The sequence below is a fragment of the Haplochromis burtoni genome, unplaced genomic scaffold (genome assembly GCF_018398535.1).
Source record: "Haplochromis burtoni strain Fernald_Lab_line unplaced genomic scaffold, NCSU_Asbu1 Contig_127, whole genome shotgun sequence".
NCBI lineage: Eukaryota > Metazoa > Chordata > Actinopteri > Cichliformes > Cichlidae > Haplochromis > Haplochromis burtoni.
In genome coordinates this window covers 1,428,115-1,447,124 of record NW_024582488.1, presented here as the reverse complement: position 1 = coordinate 1,447,124, position 19,010 = coordinate 1,428,115, and the positions used below count along the sequence as shown (strand labels likewise).

Genomic DNA, 19,010 nt, shown 5'->3' with positions numbered 1-19,010 from the left:
CTAACATGCAAATTTATTGTATGGATCAACGAAATACCAAAATAAAAGCTTCCCGAAAACCTCCGGTGCAAAATTGTGTCTGCTCTCCCCCTCACTTCTCCCCGCCATGTGCTGCTTCACTTCTTGCCTACGATGCTGGACATGTGCTGCAGTGATTGTGAAGTGGAGACTGCAGCTGCTAAGAGTGCACTACTGCTGAACCTTTGGATGGCCAACAAAACGGATCTTCCGATGTTTTCAGCTAAATCGCCGGACATGCTTTCTCATGGTCCGTGCCGGGTTATGGCTGAATTCCAGTGGAATGACGGTCCCGCCATAATAGACGTTCCAGCCCTAAACCTAACCTTAACCATAACCTTATTCCTAACCTTTACTAGCAGTTAAATGACGTAAAATAGTTTTTTCCAAAGCGATTTTTAGAAAATGAACGAACATGTGTAGATTGAGTCCAAACGGTTCTCATGTGCTCTCCTTTTTCCGATGCAGTCATTTAGGAACGTGTTGGGTACCCGAAAGCATAAAATGTTGACAATTTGTCACCTAGCGAAAATTATTACGCTTAGGGAGTGAGAACGTGTCTGACCACTACCGGCACACTTTTGCACCAGAGGTTTTCGGAAAGCTTTTATTTTGGTATTTCCGCTGATCTGTGCAATAAATTTGCATGTTAGCCTAAACATTTAGATTTAACATTTAACATTTAGATTTAGATTTAAATATAATATTTAGATTTAACATTTAACATTTAGATTTAAATATAATATTTACATTTAACATTTAGATTGAATATTTAACATTTAGATTTAACATTTAAAATTCTGTTTTAAATATGAAAAGTTACAAATATTTTACTAAATGTTGTAAAAAAGGACTTGTTTTGAGCTAAATGTGGAAAAATGTTGCCATTAATTTCAGCATGTTTCACTTTACAAACGGCACCCCATAAGATTTTAGCTGAGATTCAGAGGTTTCTGTGGATACCACACATGTCGGGACTTATATTTCTGACCCCGTGTTATAACTGATTAAACATGATCTCCTCCTTTTTTCCGGTACCGGGGTCGTGGGGCTTAAGTGGCTAAATTACAGCTGTTGCAATGTGCAAATTTTGCAATGACAGAAGAAGAGACCTGGCCTCCTTAGAAGGGACCCCTCCAACTAGTGATGTGCGAATCCTGAACGAATTGTTCAATACTCGAGAATCACTTTACTGACTCGTGAATCATGATTCACAAGCCCAACTGACTCATCCCTGTTGCTGTTAGCAAACTAATTTAATTAGTAGAAATATATATAAAGATTATAATTCAAATTGTGTGGAAAAAAAGCAACAGCAAGTTTCTTAATAAAAACATTTCTGCTCTGAACTGGAAGAAAAAACCCTGAGTAGAAAGCTCACATCAAGACAATAGCTCCTTGGTTCACAGTAGCATCGCTCTGCTAACATGCTAACAGCACATTTGAGTCACTCACCCCCTCCCTCCCTGTGCTGAATCGTAGCATAAACAATCACTCACTCACTCACTCACTCACTCACTCACCCCCTCCCTCACCCCTCCCTCCTGGCTCACAGCTTCTTCTTCTTCTTCTTCTTGGTTGGCAAACAATGTTAAGGAACAGCTCAGTGGACATTTAGATGAGAAAACATATTTGACACATTTGAGGAAAATACTAATAAAATAAAAATAAATGTTCCCTTTAGAAATCTTTTTTTTTTTTTTTGCTCCTTTTTGCTCTATAAAAATAGTTGTTTTTCTTTTTCAATCACTCATCTTAGCAGTAGGATTTACATGAAAAGAGAAACAAATTGAGTTTGAGTGAAAATGTACATTTTTTGCACTCTCTGGTCAACTGACTCAGTGACTCAAATGACTCAAAAAATCTGATTCACTTTGGTTAGTGACTCATTCAAACTCAATTCAGTAAAAAGAATCACATTTACCATCACTACATCCAACTTGGTCTTGAGTACTGTTCCTGAAATAAACATGGTCTCTGTTATTTCTAGAGTAATAAAGTTTATTTTAATAAAGACAGTCCAGCTATATGCTATCAAATATGTTATGAAAATAGGAAATATGGTAAAGAAAATACATTATTGTGTATTAGAAACTGTTTTTCAAATTTCTAGAGCATTTCTAGAACACCCATTCTGTTGTATTTTTCAGACCAGTGTTAACCAAAGTGTGAGCAGTCACCACCTCATGGGCCATGAAGATACTGCAGGTGGGCCCTAAAAATTGCAGACGTTTTAAAATAAGATAAGATAAGATAAGAAGAACTGTATTTATCCCGAGTGAAATTCTTTTGTCATACACATGCTCAATGTAGCAAGAGAGATAGAGGAATAAAATATACAATATATATAATAAGAATAGTAGTATACAATAATATACAGAAGGATAAAAATACGTTTTTAAAACAAAATCAGTTAACTGAAATACTCATTTATTACAAAATGTAAAAAGATTTAGTAGACAGGGACATATCCCATATGGAAAAGATATATATAAATCTTATAAAGTTTGTATCTGTATTGTGTGAAACTTATATGAAAAGCATACAAGAGTGAAAACAGATATAAGATCCCTTGAAATATTATATAAATGAAACTTGTATGTTTTGGATACTTACTAAAACAATATATGAAAGTAATGAGGAAGTGGACACTTTCATGAGTAAATCATATAAGCCTTATATGATTCACTATATGAAGTAGGCCACATCTTATGCAAGTCTTTTATAAGTTTTTACTATTTCTTTTCCATATGGGATAATTTAACAAGTAAACTTTTGTAATCCTTAATCCTCTTGGATCTTAACCTGAATCTTAATCTAAAGCTGTTGATGGAGAATCAAGTTCAACATCAGTCACGAGTAAAGACTTGGGTGGGCTGCAGAAGATATTTGCATTTCAAACTCGGGCAGTGGCAGTCTGAGGTTTGGGAATGATTGTTATGTGCGAATTTAAGCACTGGTCAAATGTGCTTGAAATGTCATAGTAGTCTGTGGTGTAGAATGGAGTTAGAGTGGGAAGCAGGCAGATGCTAATCAGAGTGGAAAAATTAGTTAGACTTAAGTATATCCCTAAAAGTCAAGAGGAACAAGAGAAACAAAGGCTTTTAGAGTGAACAGATAGTTTGTTCTTTTAAAGTTTACACTTCTACAAAAAAGGCTAAAAGTGTTTGTCGCAGACATGCATCCATTTAAAATTACTGTCAAGACAATAGCAGTGCCATTAGAGTAGCTGCTTTTTCATGCCACCCTCCAAACCTAATACTGACATTAATTTATCTTCATCGGACATAAATATCACGAGTAGAATAATACTCTGTTTTGATTTGTTATATTAATATTTGGATATTGATTTGTGTCTCATTCAATTAGTGTTTTCCCGACCCTCTGCCTTCTCCAAGGGCAGTTTCAAAATGCTCTCTGAGTGGTCATGGTATTTGCAGTGTGTGTGTGTGTGTGTGTGCGTGTGTGTGTTGTGTTTTGGGCAGGGAATGGCAAGGGCTGTGGTGACAGCAGTTGTTAAGGAGTCGCCATGGTTACCACCACCAAGGAACAATGTTGAACTGAGAATGCTTGGCTGTGTTAAAGACTGAAAGGAATCCCGAGGTGCTCACATATGTAGACATTTAAACACGGACACAATTAACACACACCCACAAAATGTTGTTATCCAATTGGATTTAGTCCTTAATGAGTCATTAAGAGATTCTTATATGGAGCAGAAATGATCCATCATCAGATTAGCCGTGTCACACAAGGGACCATGTGATTAGGCCATGGAAATGTCTCTGTCGCCTCTTTTCTAAAGCACTGCTGGGCATCTTAATTTAGTGGGCTGTGAAGTGCAGTGAAACACTAAGTAACACAGAGGGAAGTTGTGAGGGGGAACACAACAGGGGGACGCACTCAACTGTAGGCAAAAAACAACAGTTTGATTCTGCACTTGTGCGAATTTCTACTTGCTATGAATGTGACTTTCTAAATTTCTTATGTGCTCAATTCTGAAGGCCTATTGTTCAGTTTTGTGAGTGCCTTGATGTGCATGTGTGGCTGCATGGGCAAAAAGGAGGGTAAAGAGGGTGTTTGCCCTTCTAACTCTGCCCCCAGTGCGAGCCCCTTCATCCTCCCCTTGTTGTCATGCACAGCCGCTCTCTCTTTGGCACAAAGTAGGCTGGCAGCACAAGAGCCATGTGTTTTAGCTCCACGCTTTGATGGGTTCAAAAAACTTTTCAGAACTGTTTCTGAGTAACGCCGTGTAACGGGAAAGAAAGAGAGGAAAAGGAAAAGAGGAGGAGAGTGGGGGTGCAAGAGGCTGCAAGTTGCGAGGGAGAGAGATGGGGAGCAGAAGGAGCTTCGAGCAAAGACAAACTGTCTTCTTTGTGGTTATATGATTCCAGTTCTTGAAGGATACATTTCCTGGAAAATAACTGGGAAGACTTTGCGAGACAAACAACAGTAGGTGAGTTCAGACAAGCAAAAAAGAAGCAGTGGAATGTAGAGTAAGTTCTCTTGGCTTGAACCGACAGAAACAAGGGGAGGGGTGTGGGGTGTTTTTGTTACACTGCATGATTAGTAGCCTAATGGCATACTTTCTCTTTATTTAATGTGATTTTAATTGATTTTCCCCTGAAAGCTCCGATCTGAGAGCTCCGATTGCCATCATCACTTTTTACAATTACTGGACCTCTTGTTGAAAGGAACGATCGTAAAGAGAAACATGATGAGAAGACAAAGAGCTTGTCCTTGTTTGGAATGTGATATTGTTTTTGTTTTTTCATTCTTTCCCACAGGGTGTTTTCTTCACTCCATACTTTTCACCCTGCTACTGAAGCAAGCCACCAGCCACTTTAACAATGCAGCGCGAGGAGCTGTCGGCCAGAGAGGAGTTCACCTACACCCACATGCCCACTCTGGAGAGAGGAAATGGGACACTGGGACGACGGGGTGACCGGGGAGCTGAGAGAAGGCCAGACCGAGGGGAGCGGGATAGGTCTGAACGGGACAGCTACACAGTGGACGTGAGGGCCAGTGACCTGCAGCTGGCCCAGCCGGAGCCCCTAAAGCACCCCTGCTTCAGCTACAGGGCCTGGCTCTACAGTGTCCTCATAGGGGTGAGAGGAAAGACAGTCAGGGGAAGCAACGGAAGCACACTACAGGATTTTTTCTATTTAGTCCATAACACACAGATTTAAAGTTTGGGGTGATTCCTTTTTTTGAGTAGCCCCAATCTTGAAATTTTGAGTGAGAAGTGGCAACAAGAAATCCCGTTTTGTGCTTCCACAAGGAAAGAACACCATGATGGGGTTGTTTCAATAATTAAAATGTTAGCAGATCAATTTTGGGCATGTGTATTGTGTTACACTATTTAGACAAAAATATTGGACTGCCTAAAAGCTCTTTTAGGACATCCCATTCTAAATCTGTAGGCATTTTAAGGACTTTGCCCCTTCTTTAGCAACTATAATACCTTCCACTCTTCTGAGAAGCCTTTTACATAGAAAATCTGGCTGTGGAAATTTTTGCCCATTAATCCAAAAGATCATTTAGGTTGGACACTAATGCTGGAATAGATGACCTGGCTGAAAATCTCCCTTATAGTTCTTCCCAAAGGTGTTCTGTGGGGTTGAGGTAAGGCCAGTCATGTTCTTCCACAGCAAGCTCACCTAGCCAGTCCTTACTTTGTGCACTGCAGCACAGTCATGCTGGAACATAAAAGGGCCTTTCCCATGAAGTTAGATGCACATAATTGTCATGGTAAGCATCAAGACTTCTCTGCACTGGAACTGGAAGGGAGCCAAAGCCCAACCCCATATTATTATTGAGTTCAGTGATTAAGAGATGTGGCCCAATACTCTTGTGCACATAGTGTAAGTGTGAGCAGACACACCCAGCTCAATGCAAGAATCAACGCGGGGAAATTTTGAAAGTTTTGCAGTGTGTAAATTGCTGCACACTGGAAGAATCTGAACTATACAGACAATACCCTAGATAGAAATGAAGTTTGGTTAACTAAAAGTAGTCTCCAATACTTTGTAAAATGAAAAAGATCATGCTGACTACGCAAATGTATATGATAAAATCTAATACATACTTGTAAATGCTACATGCCAGAAAATTGTTGCTCAAACTAAAACCAAATTGTGTTTATTGCAAAAGAAAAAACGTACCCACTTTGTTGCAGATCATACTAGAAACATACCTATGTATTTCTGGTAAATTGCAGGTATATCAGTTGTGATTATTTAGTGTTTATCAGTCAGACACCTGCCCACCGGACGCAAGAGTCTTGGTGGGGCTGTTGCACCAGGCAGGATGATGCAGTTGGCTTAGTTACTTCTCAAATGGCTCGTGTGTATGAGAGAGGAATTCTTGCACAGTTTTACCTGCTGAATGCATTTATGACCCTTTTAATTGTGTATACATGGCTGTATGTGTGTGTGCGTCGGTGTGTCCTCAGGGCTGTCTGCTCATCACATCTGGTTTCTCTCTGTACTTGGGAAATGTGTTTCCTGTTGCCATGGACTACCTGCGCTGTGCTGCGGGCTCTGTAAGTGACCATCACAGTTACTTTAATCACATGCTGATATTGCTTTGAAAGCTAGCATACCTTGCTGCATCTTTCACACGGTTTATACAGGAGTCATGTCAAAAATGGCAGTAATGGTCTTCATAGATAAATACAGCAGCTCTTTTTTGTTGGTATTCTTCACAGGGCATCCCTGCAGCAATAGCTAGTTTTGCTATTGCCAAGAACAGACACGTTGCAGTGAGTAAACAATGAACTCATCAAAGGCTAAACAGATAATTATGTCTTAATGGTTTTTAATTGAAGCTTTTACCGAAGCACGATACTAATTAGACTCTCATGTTTCCTTTAAGGTGTCAGATTTTCAAGTGGTCTATGTGTCAACATTTGCTGTGACGACCACATGCCTGGTTTGGTTTGGTTGTAAGCTGGTCTTGAACCCCTCAGCTGTCAATGTAAATCCATCTGTATTGAAAACTACATGTCCTTTTGGATGCACAAACACAAACATTTTGAGTTATTCTTTTATATTTTGTTTTCTCTTTTAGCAGTTGCGTCTCTGTTCTCGCCCCCTAACATGTTCTGTCTGTTCTCAGATTAACTTCAACCTTATCCTGATGATCTTGTTGGAGGTGTTGATGGCCAGCACTGTCATCCTGTCAGCCCGCTCTGCAGAGGACTGCTGCTGCCACAGGAAGGTGTGTGAGTGTATGCATGTCTACATGAGCGAGTTTTTTGTTTTGTTTTTGTTTTTTGTTTATTTGTTTGTTTTTGTTCCCTTTCATTCTTTCATCCTAAACAATTTTCATTTTTCTATCCATCCTCCAGTCGGGGTCATACGACAGGCCTGTGATTATCAAACCTGCAGTCTTCCCCACTCGGCTCCTTAAAGCATATTCTGTGAGTAAACTTGCATATAAATAAGTATAACTATATAACCTATATATGTATATGTTTTTCTTTTAATCCATAACTGATGTCTGCAACAGGTAATTGAAGTGATTGTAGGAATCTCGGCTGTATTTGGAGGCATTATTGCGCTCAACATGGACGCTTTGTTGCCTGGTCCCTACTTGTCTGTTACATTTTTCTGGATCCTTGTGGCTGTAAGTTGGCTTAATAAAGCTTACTGTTTTTTAGGGCACTTGTGGCCACTCAGAATGATAAGGTATGTTTAAAATGACTGACGAGCAACTCAATCGCATAACATTACCTGTTATTCTTTGCAGTGTTTCCCCAGTGCTATTGCCAGTCATGTTGTGTCAGAATACCCTAACAAATGCCTGGTGAGTACAATAATCTGATATCTGCAGGATCTGTGAGATTAGTACAGTGTGAATGTAAAGCTGTTATACCATGGAGTTGGTTTTAAACTTGAAATTCATATACTTCAGTGTTTTATGACTTTGTTTTCAATCTAAACTTTTTCCTCCTGCTATTTGCAATCATGTGGGTGCAAAATGTCATTGGAGCAGGTATAATTTCATCTAAATACCACATCTATTTCTTCTTTCTACTGGCTTTTTGTGTTCTTTTTTCCACCTTTCTTCTTTCTGCTCTCAACCCTGTATCTCTCAGGTGGAGGTGTTGATTGCCATCAGCAGCGTGACGTCTCCTCTGCTCTTTTCAGCCTCTGGCTTCCTCTCTTGCAGTGTGATCAGCTTTATTGAAATATTCCTGCATGATGTGCCTACAGCCAAAGTGAGTGAAAATATATGGTTGTGTTTTTATTTTCAAGAGTTATCCACTTAGCTCTGGTGTCATTAAAAAAAAATACAGGAGCTGGGGAAGTAAATCATGAGAAATTACTTTTAAAACTACACCAATTTCACATATATGTGCTTGTCTCTCTTTGTATCCCAGCAATCCTATGACATATTGCTGCTGATTCTGATGGTGCTGCTGCTGGTGCAGGCAATTCTTACTTCAGCCACTGTGGTGCACTGTGCCACCTACAAAAGTCAGCTTCGCATGGGAGCTCCAGAGTGTGATGACAACATTCAGACCCAGATGCATTACTGTGAGGTATGCCAGGTAAACACACCCATATGTGCAAATCCTGCTCTTGTCTATATCACTACTTACAACAACAGACATTTACTGATGAGTATAGCATCAAGGTATACCACATGTAAATGCATATGTATCAATTAATGAACTACATGCAAAAATAGCACAGTACCACTCATGCTCAACACCTGATTCCTCTGAATATTTTCTTTCCTTTTCATCCTCCACAGCAGCAAACATCAAATGGAGCATTGCAGGATTTTGACAAAGACAGAGCTTGGAAGGCAGTTGTGGTCCAAATGGCTCAATGAAGAGAACATCCAGGAATTTGGTGAGACCTGGTGATAGAAGAAGGGTAAAACAAGTGCTATAAGCTGCAAATACAAGAGTATAATCAGAAGACAGAGAATATTAGAGCAAGAGGGAAAAGCAGTATTGGAGAGACACGGAAAACTGGAGACTGGAATAAAGAACAAAATACACAAAAATGAAGCAAAGATAGGAGGAAAAAAATTGAAACCGTGTACTTTGTTTTGCTTTTGTTAGTGTTTTTTTCTTACATAGATAATGCTTTTATGTGTGTTTTCCATATTGGTACCACTGTGGTATTTTTTTGGTCGGGGGATTTAATGTATTTTTACACTGTATGCTAGTTGTACTGAAAATATGTGAGTCAACGGCAAGTAATAGAAAATATCCCTAGCACAAAATTGAAACAGTTCTTTAAATATCCTAATTTGAAACAGTTTTCTGCCCGTTCACATGTTGGTGACTAATCATGGTGGAACATGCAACAGATGCAAAAACTAATGAAGCGTATTTAAATCCATGGCAAAGTCTAACTCAGTAGCCAGGTTCCTTGTGTGGTAGTTTTTACAGGAGACCTGCTTTAATATAGCCGATGTGCAGCAGTATCAACTGATGTAAATGATACTAACTGAAAGTATGCCTTGTGCAAAATAAAATGCCATCAGCACTAAGTATGTCAAGAGTAAATTTGTGTATGTGTTGAATGTTTTTTATGAATGGGAAATGGGTTTTTCTGTGCTGGGAAAACCAAGAACAAGAAAAAAGTCTTCATCTGAAAATAACTTTCATGGAAATGTTATTCAGATATTATCTTATAATTTGATACCAAGCTGTGAGGTGGAATTTATGTGTGTATCGATTTAATTGCAATAACTTCAGCACCCCTGTATTTGCATTTGGACATGAAAATTGCCTTCTCATATTGTTATATTTATTAACTTCATATCCTTCCTTTATCAATTTTCCCGCATCCCTCTGCTCCTGTGTCTGTCTCTGAGCTAGACACCTCACATCTCTTACTCATATTAAAACTATAAAGGATGAGGAAATGGGGTGGTCACTATAACGATGTCTGGTCAGTTTTGGCTTGTCAAATATGAATATAATTCTCATCACATCAGGTCATTATTATTATAATTATTATTATTATTACTTAAACCGCCACAACAAGACGCTTTATCATACTGCAACATGACCAAGAAGAGAGTGAGAGATGGCAGACGGTGAGGTAAGGATACCCTAACCGGTGGAAACCGGCTTGAGTTAAAAGTGTCTGAGACAAAGAAGAGAGAGCATCGATGAAACTGTCCTTGTACAGGAGTGTTGTGCTCTGCAGCAGAAAGTTCATCCGTGACATTCAGCGTGATCAAAAGCAATATATTTCAGTGCACTAAGCATTTTGTGTCGTTTTCCTTTAAGTACTTCTTGAAATTATGGCCTACATAATTTAGTAATAGATGACTAGTTGATGTCCAAAAAAAGCAAAAATGCTCGCCACACCCAGTGAGTTTGAATGACAGACATCTTTCCCATTCCCTGTTTGCGTGTCTCTGTGGCAGTCCCACAGTCACAGATGATGGGCAGGTGGGATAAACCAATATCAGTGGGAAACAAAAGCCTGTCAGTGCCTTGTGGTTTGGTTGTAGACTAAGCTAATGTGGGCTTTGAGTAGACTAATAGCCGGTGTTTGTTTCACTTAGCCTATACTAAAGGCTTCAGTGACAAGTCTTAGCCTTTAAATATAGTAATACTAATAACATTTCGAAGGACTGCTTATTTATATTTAATAGAAGGTTATCTTTTAGAGCCTGTCATATCCAAGAATCCTAAAATCCATAGAGCTGTGTCTATAAGAGGCAGTTTCACAGGTAAACCTTTCAAAATAAATATAATCCGGATATGGATTGGGATATGTTTTTAGCATCTTAGCTCGCCTTTCTTTCTGAAATGCGCACTTAATCCTGCGATTCAAAGAGAGGGGATGTGTTGAACTACAGAATCTTAATGTGTTTCTCATCTCTTGTTTCTGAGGGAGAAGCAGGGCGGGGAGGGGAGGGAAGAGGAGAGGGTTGGAGCTGGGGGGGGAAAGGCGGAACAAACCGGTGTGCCTCGGATACATGCTGTAGCTGCTCGCCCGCACTGCAGATTAACTCTTACCGTGCTGGGAGATGCAACGAGAGACGGTGAGTGAATTTTGTTTTTGTTTGTTTGTTTGTTTGTTTTTCCTGAAAGCTTGCACATTGTTCCGTTTTTTGCACCAGAGCAAGAAATGTAGCGGTGGTTCATCTGGTGCGGACAGGTACACAGTTCATACAGGTATTCAGCATCCTGAGCATCTCCTCTTCTGTCTCTCTCACACACGGAGCAGCTCACACACTCACACATACTTTCGCTTCCTCTGACACACACATTGAATCGCTACACTTGATGTTGTTTAGCGGCTCGTCTCTGGCTGGCTATTCGGGAACTATCCACCGCGCGGGTGCTGAAAGGGGTCGTCATTTGCAGGCAGCTGCAATTCACTGCAATGCCATGTCTGTGGTGAAAGTGTCCTCCTGGTTTTTCTAGTGTCTTGGAACTGATAGTCAAGAAACAGCACTTAAAAGCGTCCTAGCAGAACACCGACTAAGGGCATGGTGATCTTCTCAACCCAAATAAATCTTCCTGCAGGTGTTTCCGTCAGAGACTGACACAACTGAGGAAACCGTAAGGGTGATGACATCGTCTCCTGTGCACTGTTTAGGGCATATAGAGAACGTTGTCTAAACTCTGTTCACTGGACTGTTATCTGATCACATTTATGAGAAGACATCACATCAGTCCTGAAAGTTCTTCCTTCCTCAGCTATCATTAATTAATAATGGATGAATGGAGCTTCTCTCCTTCAGCTCTTGTCCCGGAGCCTGGCTCTGTGTCTTTGTAGCTGACTGAACTGGCCAAACTCTAGCTGGATGTTGTAGTAGCCAAGAAATCTGGGATTCCCTCTCTAAACACTGGTAGCATTGCCCAACTGAGGAGTATAATCTGTCTGACTGGACCAGTGCCAGTGGCTCGCAGACGGCAGTGCAGCTTCCAGCTGAGCTCCCGAAATGGGTGTTCTACCCCTTTAAATTTAAATTATGCAAACTTTACTTCTTCTCTGATCTTCCATGAGATAGTCTTTGAGGGTAAAAATAAATCTTGACTGTCATGAGGCAGTTGAGAAAATAGTTTAAAGTAAATGTTTCATACCTCACGAGAGACATCTTCTTCTCTATTTCAGATATAGAACCAGTGATCTCAGCATTAACCTGTGCAACCTTGAATATTATACTCTGCTGTAATTTCAAAAGAATCATCTTCTTGTGATCCTTCTCACTGCTAAGCATGTGCTTTAAAGCTGGCAGCTAATTGTCCCCTTTACCCACGAAACCACATTCTCAAGGTTGTCCTCATCAAGATATTAGGTTACATTTTGAGCCTCAAATTGAGCGCTTTAAAAAAAGATTTCATATATGAAGGGAAAATGCAGGAGCAAGTGGGATTGTTGATGGAAAGTGGTGATGTATTCAAACTCCACATGAAGGGAATTTGTAAGAGCTTCCTGTGAAATGACCAAGCAAGTTTAAAGCATTTCCATAGTTACAGCCCTGACCATGCATGCATTCAATCTCAAATAGCCACTCTCAGATGCACACGATAAGCCACACATGATAACCCCCTGATGTCACTGACAAGTGTTGGGGTTCATCTGACATCCTTGTGTGAACATGTTGTTCCAGAGAGTCCAGAGAGGAGCGGGGTGAAATTTGAAACAGAGTCAGTCCCCAAGATATCAGGCCTTTAATGTATTAACACAAATAGACGCTTCATCAAAGTATGCTTTAAACAGTTTAAAATTAAAATAGTCCTCCGAGTATAAACTTGCCCTTTAGTGTCCTTGCTTGATCAAAGACAAAAATCCTCCTCACACTTCACTGGTCAGAGAGGGAGGATTAGAAATCCCTGGCCACACGACTGCATTAAAGAGGACGATGGATGGGAACAGAGAGCCTTCTGGAAGAAGGTGCGAAGCAGTATCAATCAGACTGTTGCTCTTTTAAATTACGCTAATATGCTATTGTACATTCAATGACAACTTGCACCTCGGTGTACCTTTATAGAAATGAACACACTACACTGCCCTTAACTTGTTGTCTGTCTTTCAGGAAAGGACTGGTCACTGATTCTCCTTTCCCAAGCTCATGTAACAACTCTCCCTGGGGTTTGCAAGAACACATCCCTAAACTCAGCTCATTTCTCAACCTGCAGCACAGGGTCTGCAGACTGAGGCCAGACGCTGTAGAGACACACAAACATGGGGATGCACAACGGAGAGGCTGAGTGAGCAGTGCACATTATGTCTGTTTGTCTGCAACAGAAGAGCTGCATGAAACGGTAGAAGAGTCCGAGACCTGAAGAACACAGGCCACACAGTATGACCCACTACTTTTCCACACAAGGTGACAGGGGCTGAAGCTGGCCACACATTCCTGCGCACGTGTGGCACGTGTGGCTTCTAGCATTGTTTTGACGAGTATCTAACTTCATCAGGGAGTGTCTAGTCTCCCCTCTTGCCCAGAGGGGGGTTGTGGTGTGCATTATTTTTGTTCCGGATGCAGAACATCCTCGATCAAAACTTGGACATGGCTACAGCTCTACTTGCAGGCGAGAAGCTGAAGGAGCTGATCTTGCCGGGTTCCTCTCAGGATGAGAAGGGCGGGGCACTGGCTGGCCTCATGGTGCAAATCAAACTGGAGCTTCCTTTTGATCGCGTTGTTACTATAGGGACGGTCATCATCCCCATCCTGCTAGTCACCCTGGTCTTCACAAGGAACTTTGCAGGTGAGCTGCTAGAGGGGGGTTCATTGCTAAAGCCACACCTGCAGCTGTTTGCCCTCTGACCGCTTTTGATCAGAGAAAGGTTTTGGCTGCATACATACAGTAGTAAGAAGTGTAAGCTCGAAACAAGGCATAAAAGAGAAGGGAGCAGTATGGTGCAGAGCAAAAAAGGAAAGCTGAAATACTAGATGCCAGAGAGAGAAGAAAACAGATTGGAGAACTGAGGGAGTGAAAGTGATTACAGATTTAGGAGACAAGGGTGGGTTTGGGTAGAAGACAGAGTGAAAACCCAGAGAGGAATGTCGGTTCATTGCTGAGTCAGGCTCTGTGTAGCATGTAACCAGCTGGGACTATGTGTTTAAACAGCAAGTCAGTGGATGTGCAGAAGAGTTTATTCTTTTTGAGGAAACTCAGCACAAAGATGGTGCCTAGCATTCTGTGAATGAAACAAGTGTTGTCATTGCACACATTATCCTTATCCCTAATAACAATAGAATGCATGTTTATTTAAAAGAGAAAATCTAATAACCACTGATAATAACAGAAGTGACAGTGCTTAGTTTGAAAGATTAAATGGAACTGGTGATCCCTCAAACCTTTTAGTCTTGTACATAATGGACAGTGAAGTGATCTGGGTGTTCTCATTTCCTCTGTGAGAGCCTGAAAGGTGCTTCTTTCGTTTCAAAATGTGGCTTGAGTATGATCAGAGACACACAATGCTTTGTGTTGAATGGGTTCTAAAAGATGAGATGAGAGTACTGATTAAAAATGAATGATGAGAAAGGTGCAAGATATTTCCTAGAGAATGTAATGAATCACTGAAACATGTGTCTACTGATTCACAAGTCATAGGTTTAGCTTGAAGAAGAGCTATTATTTTAACTGTTTGTAAGGATCTGCAGTGTTTTGCAGAGCCATGTTATGGTTCAGTTTTGACTCCTGTTACTGAATGTTGCACATGCATCCATTTCCAGATATCACTTTTAAATAAGTAGCATAAATATCATTGTTACTTAGAGCTGATGTTATTAAAAGTATTTCTGACTGAGCTTACATGTCATTTACTTACTAACATGTTATTACTAACAGAAATAAGGAGAACAGTTTGCAGCACAATTTATTATGAGATGTAATTTAAAGAAAAGTTTGGACTGATTCTTTATACTTGTACTTTTCTCAGAGGAGTCCATATACTGTTACACACCACACAACTTCACTCGAGACCAGGCACTGTATGCAAGAGGCTACTGCTGGACAGAGCTTCGTGATGCTAAACCTGGTATGGAGCCAGCTGAGTGGCCTTCGCTATTTGAGCACAAGTTCCTCCCCTATGCTCTGCTGGCCTTTGCGGGAATCATGTACATTCCTGCTTTGGGCTGGGAGTTCCTCGCCTCTACAAGGCTCACTTCAGAGCTCAATTTCCTGCTTCAAGAGATTGATAACTGCTATCATCGAGCTGCTGAGGGCCGGGCCCCAAAGATCGAGAAGCAGATCCAGTCCAAAGGGCCGGGCATAACTGAGCGGGAGAGGAGGGAGATCATAGAGAATGCAGAGAAAGAGAAGAGCCCTGAGCAGAACCTTTTTGAGAAATATTTGGAGAGACGAGGCCAAAGCAACTTTTTGGCCAAGATTTACCTGGCTCGCCATCTTTCTATTATCTGCCTCAGTTCAATACCCATTTCCTACCTGAGCACCTACTATGCCCGCCAAAGGCAAAATGAGTTCACCTGTGCACTAGGTGAGCACCCAGACATTAGCAGCTATCCAGAGCTGAAGCTCAGGGTCAACTGTAAGCTGCCTGCTGTGCAGCTGCAGCGCATCATGGCAGCAGTAGATATTGCTCTACTCTGCACCATGAACCTCATCATTCTGGTTAATTTGCTGCATCTTTTTGTGGTACGCAAGTCCAACTTTGTATTCGACAAACTCCATAAGGTTGGAATTAAAACGCGGCGACGCTGGCAGAAGTCTCAGTTCTGCGATATCAACATCCTGGCCATGTTCTGCAATGAGAACAGGGATCACATTAAGTCGCTCAACCGACTGGACTTCATCACCAATGAGAGTGACCTCATGTACGACAATGTAGTCAGGCAGCTGCTGGCTGCACTTGCACAGTCCAACCATGATGCCACACCCACTGTGAGGGAATCTGGGATCCAAACAATTGATCCCAATATGGATCCTTCTGACCTCGGGGTTCGAGAGATGGGTGGTGAGCCACTGGTCGTCAAACGACCTCGTAAGAAGATTAAATGGATCCCATCCTCAAATCCTCTTCCTCAACCATTTAAGGTAAGGAAACATGTTTCTGAATGCAAAATGTACTATCCTCTAGAAGCAGATTGACCCTTACTTTAAATATTGACTCAGTGGAGCGCACATACTCTAGGCCATAATCCTTCAAATGGTGTAATAGTAACTCTTGATAAGGGCCTTTTTCACTGAAGAGGCATAAGAAGCAGCTTTCTTTTAGGACTTACAATATATGCAAAATAGTAAGAAGACTTCATCTGTTGCTGTTGAAGACTTGAAATGACCTCTTTTTATTTTCTGTCCAATGTGAAGGAACCTCTCACCCTGACACGGCTGGAAAATAACACAAAGCAGGAAAAACCCAAACCTCTCAGACGAAAAATAGTGGCAGACAGCATTATTGCACCTATTCTGGATAACAAGAGCACACAGCATCCTTCAACAAAAGGTATCGGGTAGTTTGAATATGTAGTAAGAAAGACATTTTAAAGCTTTTATAATTAGTTTAAATAAGTTAGGCGCACTATCCGACCAGTATGAAACATATGTTCCTATGTATCTAGTATCTTATGTATTATGCAGCCGAATTCTGTGACCATAAAATGAACTGAGACAGTTTAAACAACACTCTTGATGAGTGGTCTCCCCATCTGCTCTAATGATCTACTTATTTTCTGATTGTAGATGTAAGTGGAATGGAGAAAAAGCATACACGCAACTTCTCTTTGGATGTCCACCCGTATATGTTGACAACTCGCAAGCCCAAGGTGGAGACCACAACCACAGAACCTCTACCCTCAGAGCACAACATGGATACAGTGTACCTTGAAGGCACACACACTGTGGTTCATGTATCCAGTGCAATTACAGGTAGCTCTCATTGTGCTTATGCCTGAGACAGAGATATCACTTCATTTGGATGTGCCTTTCATAGTGCATTTCTACAGCAGGACAGTGGGCATAGCTATTTACAACATACACATTCTACTTGCATACGATGCTTGTGCTGCATGGCCAATCACCTTTGGCCAGCTAATATTTTTACTTTCTTTCTCTTTATCTCCCATTTTTATTCTATATATTTATTTGATTATAGAGAATAAGATTCGCTCTCCAGAATCAACCAATGCTGCCTTCTCTGCAGGGACCCTGTCCACCACTACATATGTAAATGGAGTTAGCCCCAACCCTCCCTCCAGTGAAGATGCGCTCAGTCCCAAGTCCTCACCTCAACAACTGGGGCCTTCCAATCAGAAGGAAAATGCTGAGTCTCAACCACCTCCACTAACAAGAGCACCCACACACCAGCTACTGAGTATGCATCGTACTCTCTTTGAGGAAGAAGAGGATGAAAGCGGGAGGGACAGGCTGGCAGAGAGGCCTGGGGAGCTCATCGCTGCAGGAGAATGTTGAGGAAGAGGAGAAGAAGAAGAGGAACCGTGACTGAGATTATTTTCCCTGACACTGCACTCTACACACATAACCTCCATGCCAGTCACCTTCTATCAGCTGCCACCTCTGATCTTTCAATTAACTTCTGTACTTCCAGGATTGTTGGAGCAGAAATGGAATAGATGTGACTTGGGAAGACTCTTGTGGCAAAGCTGAGCTTTCAGAAAGGATAAACTGAGAGATATATGTTTCGTTACCTGTGTTGACCAGCTTATTACTGTAGGAAATGATGTCACACTCATGTCTCAGGATGACTGTGTATAGCTAATCACCCACCAATGAAACCAGCAGTGACATAATTCAACAGGGTGCTACAGTGCAGGGTCACACAGTTATATTGAAAAAGTATATAGACAGGGTAAAGAGCGAGGAGTGACTTTCCTAATAATAATTTAAAAAAAGGCAGACACTTTAGAAATGCAAATCTGCAACATCAAACAAAATGTATTTTAATCACATGATAACGCTTAGTCCCTTTATCCCACTAGCCAAGTAGAAAGGTAGCTCATGCAATACAGTTGTTGAGATCTGCACAATTAATATGCAAAAGATCACAGTATAATTGTGGCAATAATGTATGCGCTTAGAACATCTTATTCCACACGCTGTACATGTATAGACACTGTATATGACTCACTGCTTGTGGGGTGTTTAAATATGACATGTTTCATGGCTAATTACTGCCATTTCACAATTGCATAAGAACACGATTCTTAACTATACTTGGACGCCATTTGAAAGTACAGCAGACAGCAGACTCCCCATTGAAAGCGTGACTTTGTAAAACAAAGTAGAACTGTAATACTGCTTAGTGAAACTAATGCCAGATATGTTTTGATGCTGTAAAAAAAGGCAGTTACAGTGAGGTGTTCTTTTTGAAGACTTTAATAGCAGCTCTGAGATGAAGGGAGCTGGACTCACTGGTAAAATATGACCTTTTGTGTTCTGTTGGCTTCTTGAGGAAGTGTCTAATGTGAAGTGAATATATAGATGAGCAGGATAAGGGTTTTATAAGAATGACTAAGGTTTTCATTATCTGCTATAAACACACAGACTTTTTTTTTTTTTTTGCATTTCTTGCAGCTGCATACATTAGGGTACAGAGACTAGAATAAAGGAACTGCCTGCACTAACTCAGAAACCAACAGGACATCAACTGTAGAAGACATTAGTCTCATTTTCAGGGCCTACCTAAAGAATGGGTAGACCTATGCATACCTTTTTTTCTGGGGCATTAAAATTAAATGAAATCTTTTGTCTTGGTGATTCTTCATCTCCATAGGCTAGCTCAAAATCCCCTTGTTAGAGACTACTTAAGCACACTAAATGCATCCAAAAGCACTTTAGGACGAGTAGTACTAGTGTGTGAGAGCACATTGTATCAGAGCTCTGCTTTAATATGATTTTACTGTGTTGATTTACACATTAGGACTGTTGCCCTGTGAAAACCTTTAGCAGTCCTAATGCGAGTAATCACATGGATAATATGGCTTTGGTTGTAACGTGTGAAATGTTCATAAAAAAGGATTAAAAGCGTTATCTTTATAATTAAATCCCCCAAAATGCGTCTCAACAATCAATG

At 40.8% G+C, this 19,010-nt stretch overlaps 2 protein-coding genes across 8 annotated transcripts in view; both read left to right on the top strand.

Annotated features, from left to right (window-relative positions):
• The window catches only part of mlc1 (modulator of VRAC current 1), an 11,486-nt gene extending 1,955 nt beyond the window's left edge, over window positions 1-9,531 (top strand). Inside the window, exons 1-12 of one of the 5 annotated variants that reach the window (XM_005930307.3) lie at window positions 4,173-4,474; window positions 4,806-5,126; window positions 6,473-6,562; window positions 6,728-6,781; window positions 6,895-6,996; window positions 7,138-7,239; window positions 7,370-7,441; window positions 7,531-7,647; window positions 7,771-7,827; window positions 8,120-8,242; window positions 8,405-8,566; window positions 8,785-9,531. In XM_005930307.3, the coding sequence (XP_005930369.1) occupies window positions 4,869-5,126; window positions 6,473-6,562; window positions 6,728-6,781; window positions 6,895-6,996; window positions 7,138-7,239; window positions 7,370-7,441; window positions 7,531-7,647; window positions 7,771-7,827; window positions 8,120-8,242; window positions 8,405-8,566; window positions 8,785-8,862 (1,215 nt within the window). In that variant the 5' untranslated portion in view covers window positions 4,173-4,474; window positions 4,806-4,868 and the 3' untranslated portion in view covers window positions 8,863-9,531. Of the gene's footprint in view, window positions 1-4,172; window positions 4,475-4,805; window positions 5,127-6,472; window positions 6,563-6,727; window positions 6,782-6,894; window positions 6,997-7,137; window positions 7,240-7,369; window positions 7,442-7,530; window positions 7,648-7,770; window positions 7,828-8,119; window positions 8,243-8,404; window positions 8,576-8,781 lie in introns of those variants that run through there. The other 4 variants (XM_005930305.3, XM_005930306.3, XM_005930302.3 and 1 more) reach the window with 4 other exon arrangements.
• A 966-nt stretch (window positions 9,532-10,497) lies between these two features.
• panx2 (pannexin 2) lies at window positions 10,498-19,002 on the top strand. 3 transcript variants are annotated; one of them, XM_014336144.2, is made up of 6 exons: window positions 10,498-11,043; window positions 13,048-13,723; window positions 14,901-16,015; window positions 16,289-16,424; window positions 16,661-16,846; window positions 17,121-19,002. In XM_014336144.2, the coding sequence occupies exons 2-6, from the start codon at window positions 13,495-13,497 to the stop codon at window positions 17,387-17,389; spliced, it is 1,935 nt and encodes a 644-aa protein (XP_014191630.1). In that variant the 5' UTR covers window positions 10,498-11,043; window positions 13,048-13,494; the 3' UTR covers window positions 17,390-19,002. The 3 variants fall into 3 exon arrangements, with proteins under 3 accessions (XP_014191630.1, XP_042079993.1, XP_014191629.1); XM_042224059.1 differs by having other exon boundaries at window positions 13,151-13,723; window positions 17,073-19,001; XM_014336143.2 differs by having other exon boundaries at window positions 17,073-19,001.
• The last annotated feature ends 8 nt before the right edge of the window (window positions 19,003-19,010 follow it).

Excerpts from the sequence above, each read along its gene's own strand:
- panx2 (XM_042224059.1), top strand. The coding sequence starts at position 13,495 with ATGCAGAACATCCTCGATCAAAACTTGGACATGGCTACAGCTCTACTT. Across the intron at positions 13,724-14,900 it reads CTTCACAAGGAACTTTGCAG|AGGAGTCCATATACTGTTAC; the intron begins GTGAGCTGCTAG and ends TACTTTTCTCAG. Across the intron at positions 16,847-17,072 it reads TGTATCCAGTGCAATTACAG|AGAATAAGATTCGCTCTCCA; the intron begins GTAGCTCTCATT and ends ATTTGATTATAG.